Source organism: Nyctereutes procyonoides, unplaced genomic scaffold (genome assembly GCF_905146905.1).
Source record: "Nyctereutes procyonoides isolate TBG_1078 unplaced genomic scaffold, NYPRO_anot_genome, whole genome shotgun sequence".
NCBI classification, from domain to species: domain Eukaryota; kingdom Metazoa; phylum Chordata; class Mammalia; order Carnivora; family Canidae; genus Nyctereutes; species Nyctereutes procyonoides.
Window position 1 is genome coordinate 2,740,353 of NW_026575145.1, and position 4,860 is coordinate 2,745,212.

Sequence of the window (4,860 nt, forward strand, 5' to 3'; positions counted from 1 at the left end):
AGGTGTAAAATTAGAAAATTTATGGTATGCTTAGCATGCTTGGCCTACGTATCCTGTCCACGTTCTGAGCATACTCTCTCCTCAAAAGTGTCATATTCAACAGCATTTTCAATCTAAAGAGAGAGTTTGATGATACAGGTTTTAAAACAAATAAGCATATATTGAACCAAGTCTTTTAAGACAAAATATGTCAACTGTTTACAGCTTGGGTGTGAGAGGGCAGATGCAAAATCAAGGAACACTTTTCCTCTACCTATAATGTATGGTTTTTACGTACTTGAAGACCCCTTTAAAAAAGTAGCAAAATAAGCAGTCTTATTTAATGTAATCAAAATATCCTTAAATGTACAAAAAAGATCACGTAGAAAGAATACTGTAAAAAGATACTTATTTTAAGATTTTAAGAATAAAAGAATACGAAAAGCTTCTATTACATTCTGCACAGCCAGTTCTGCTAATTTTCAGTACTACAAAGATAAGCGAAGGATACTCCTGTCCAAATACCCTCTGGCCACAGCTCTCAAACAAGAACTAGCATCCTGGATGGAAAGCAAACTTATGGTCTAATGATATTCATATCGAATCATCTAAGCAAGTCCCAAGAGGTGGACATTCTAAGGGGTGGGGGGAAGATACACAGAAATGACAATACAGCAATGGGAAAAGTCAAGGCCAGCGATGTAGGAGGCGGGAGTAAATGATTTGGCCATGAGTGCATTTCAGGTGTGCCTGACAAATCTGACTTTGACTCCGGGAAAGAGGAGGTGTTTCCATTAAAACTCTTTCCCCTGTGAGTTCTCAAGATGAGGAGTCTTGTGAATCACAACTATGAGTCCTTTGAATGACCAACGGTTCCTTAAGCCATGAGCACTGCACCTGGGAAGAGCTGACCTGCCAATCATACACCTGGGAGCAAGGTTGTTTTTTATTTCCATGGGTGATTTTTTACACCCTCTTCATCCCCCTGCCCATCAAGCATGCAAACACAGTCATGACCATCTTGGGCTTTACTTCCACAAGGTCTTCGGGGAGAGCGTACACCCTGGCTCCAATTCTTCTAGCCATGGACACGGCGTACTTGGCATTATTGTGCTTGTCATCCTCTGTCAGGTTGCCGCTCTTAACAAGGTCATAGTTTATGCAGCCCGGCTGGATGGCGTCAATTAAGTCCACAACTGCCAAACTGGAGCTGATCGTCTTGTCCTTGAAACTCTGAATAGAAGTTGATTTTCCAGCTTCAGCCAATGTTCTGTTCACCCAGCTTACGATGATGTCATCATTAGCTTTCTGCCCATCTCCAAGGTCTTCCAGAACATTGAGGGTGTATCTTCTCATCAGCTGCCAGACTAAAGCTAATGTCAGCATTTGGTTTCCATCATTCAGGTCTTGCCCTCCGATCCCAACCAGGGAGAATTTGGCAGGATGCTTCCCCAGTTCAACAGCGTAGTTGCAGTTTCCTAGCTTTTTCATGTTGGCTCCGAGTTTCGGGTATGGAGGCTTATTAACCTTATTCCAGTCGACAGGAACTTTAATTCGTTCATACAACTGTAATATTACCAGGGCATCTTGCAGGTCAGCATAGAGATGGTTTACATGGGGATTAACTCCAAGAGAATTCATCCAGTTACGGGAGGTTCTTTCTTCACGAGTTTCTCCTTCCAGTAGAGTCCAGTCAATATCCTGGTTCTCCAGCTTGGTTAGTGCTGGGTATTTATTAAACAGGTTAGCCACAAAGGCTAAGTTCAGTTTGGGGTTTCCACTGACCACATCAGCAGGGGTAACAAACTGTCTGCAACCTAACTTGTCAGCCTGTTGAAGCATACTCTCGGCTCTCTTCAAATCATCTGTTTCGTTGAAACCTGACATGTTAATATCTATACGCGGTTCACCTTCCTTTTGTCCTTTTGGTGCAATTTGATTGAGAAGATAGAAATAGGCTTTGGAATCCTTGATGTCAGCACTAAAGTTGTTGATTTTTTGCCAGCCCGAGTTTTCCAAGTGAAAGTTTGCCCATCTGAGCAGAAGCTCTTCCGGAGACAATTTCATAAGCTCCTCCAAAGTCTCACCATCTCGAAGTAAGGCAGCCAAGGCTTCATTCCCGCTTAATTCAACGTCGGCGAACAAACCGATCTTAATGATCTGCCAGAGGAGTCCCAGAACCAGATGGGGTTTCCCAGCCCGCAAATCCTCTGCACTGATGTTCACAACGTGACACCCGATGGCAGAAGCGGAGTTCAGGGCCAAGTTCAAGTTTTCCTGAATGATGAAGGGTGTAAGTTTCTTCTTGTTGATTGCTCTTTCATCAATTGTATCGGGGACTGAAAGGTTGATCATTTTACAAAGCACAATTCCATCACCAACAGCTTTGAATAGGTCATCGGTATTTGGGTTCATGGGTATAACATGTCTGCAGTCAGGATCATTTTCCAAAGCCTTGTTTATCCAGTTAACGAAAGCGTATTTTTCTTCCTCTGAGTAAGAATGCTGTGTTCCTTCACTGGACAGCTCTGAAGTGCCTCCCAGAGCACAAATCCCTTCTTTCCTGTTGATTGCTTTGCGGAAGGTTTTGGCAATGTCACTGCTTTTTACCTCTTGGAAAATATAGACAAATTCATCGAAACTTATCTTCCCATCTTTATTCCTGTCACCATCCAGCATGAGTTTTTGAATGATTTCCCTCACTTTATATCCTGGTAATGGCATATTGGCTTCCTTGAAAAGCTCATGAAGTTCATAGTCACAGATGAATCCATTGCTGTTGAGATCAACTTTTGCAAAGGCCTCTTTGAGTTCATCAAGCTCATCTTTGGAAATCTGAGTGGTAGCCATCTCCTCCATTTAAAGATCTATGATGTTAAAATGTCACTGAAGAGGGACAAACTTCTCAGTAGATAAGTTAGGTAAATCACCTTCCAGAGTAGTCTGAGGCTGGGTAGTCGCAGAGTCCCGGCCCCAGCCCAGCAGCCTCCGACCGACATGCTCAGACAACTTCTATTATTATTTTTATATAAATTAATTTTTTTAATAAATTAATTTTTATTGGTGTTCAATTTACCAACATACAGAATAACACCCAGTGCTCATCCCGTCAAGTGCGCCCCTCAGTGCCCGTCACCCATTCATCCCCACCCCCTGCCCTCCTCCCCTTCCACCACCCCTAGTTCGTTTCCCAGAGTTAGGAGTCTTTATGTTCTGTCTCCCTTTCTGATATTTCCCACACATTTCTTCTCCCTTCCCTTATATTCCCTTTCACTATTATTCATATTCCCCAAATGAATGAGAACATACACTGTTTGTCCTTCTCCGATTGACTTACTTCACTCTGCATAATACCCTACAGTTCCATCCACGTTGAAGCAAATGGTGGGTATTTGTCATTTCTAATGGCTGAGTAATATTCCATTGTATACATAAACCACATCTTCTTTATCCACTCATCTTTCGATGGACAAGGAGGCTCCTTCCACAGTTTGGCTATTGTGGACATTGCTGCTATAAACATTGGGGTGCAGGTGTCCCGGCGTTTCATTGCATCTGAATCTTTGGGGTAAATCCCCAACAGTGCAATTGCTGGGTCATAGGGCAGGTCTATTTTTAACTCTTTGAGGAACCTCCACACAGTTTTCCAGAGTGGCTGCACCAGTTCACATTCCCACCAACAGTGTAAGAGGGTTTCCTTTTCTCCCCATCCTCTCCAACATTTGTGGTTTCCTGCCTTGTTAATTTTCCCCATTCTCACGGGTGTGAGGTGGTATCTCATTGTGGTTTTGATTTGTATTTCCCTGATGGCAAGTGATGCAGAGCATTTTCTCATGTGCATGTTGGCCATGTCTATGTCTTCCTCTGTGAGATTTCTCTTCATGTCTTTTGCCCATTTCATGATTGGATTGTTTGTTTCTTTGCTATTGAGTTTAATAAGTTCTTTATAGATCTTGGAAACTAGCCCTTTATCTGATACGTCATTTGCAAATATCTTCTCCCAAACTGTAGGTTGTCTTTTAGTTTTGTTGACTGTATCCTTTGCTGTGCAAAAGCTTCTTATCTTGATGAAGTCCCAATAGTTCATTTTGGCTTTTGTTTCTTTTGCCTTCGTGCATGTATCTTGCAAGAAGTTACTGTGGCTGAGTTCAAAAAGGGTGTTGCCTATGTTCTCCTCTAGGATTTTGATGGAATCTTGTCTCACATTTAGATCTTTCATCCATTTTGAGTTTATCTTTGTGTATGGTGCAAGAGAGTGGTCTAGTTTCATTCTTCTGCATGTGGATGTCCAATTTTCCCAGCACCATTTATTGAAGAGACTGTCTTTCTTCCAATGGATAGTCTTTCCTCCTTTATTGAATATTAGTTGACCATAAAGTTGAGGGTCCACTTCTGGGTTCTCTATTCTGTTCCATTGATCTATGTGCCTGTTTTTGTGCCAGTACCACACTGTCTTGATGACCACAGCTTTGTAGTACAACCTGAAAGCTGGCATTGTGATGCCCCCAAATATGGTTTTCTTTTTTAAAATTCCCCTGGCTATTCGGGGTCTTTCTGATTCCACACAAATCTTAAAATAATTTGTTCCAACTCTCTGAAGAAAGTCCATGGTATTTTGATAGGGATTGCATTAAACGTGTATATTGCCGTGGGTAACATTGACATTTTCACAATATTAATTCTGCCAATCCATGAGCATGGAATATTTTTCCACCTCTTTGTGTCTTCCTCAACTTCTTTCAGAAGTGTTCTATAGTTTTTAGGGTATAGATCCTTTACCTCTTTGGATAGGTTTATTCCTAGGTATGTTATGCTTTTGTGTGCAATTATAAATGGGATTGACTCCTTAATTTCTCTTTCTTCAGTCTCATTGTTAGTGTA

The 4,860-nt window shown here is 41.7% G+C and overlaps 1 protein-coding gene across 1 annotated transcript; it reads right to left on the reverse strand.

Annotated features, from left to right (window-relative positions):
* Positions 1-928: 928 nt before the first annotated feature.
* Positions 929-2,970, reverse strand: LOC129499463 (plastin-3-like). Its single transcript, XM_055309201.1, has one exon. It carries the CDS (start codon positions 2,836-2,838, stop codon positions 946-948), a length of 1,893 nt encoding a protein of 630 aa, XP_055165176.1. The 5' UTR covers positions 2,839-2,970; the 3' UTR covers positions 929-945.
* Positions 2,971-4,860: the final 1,890 nt, after the last annotated feature.

Bases quoted from the DNA above. Each gene is read 5' to 3' on its own strand.
- LOC129499463 (XM_055309201.1), bottom strand. From the start codon at position 2,838: ATGGAGGAGATGGCTACCACTCAGATTTCCAAAGATGAGCTTGATGAA.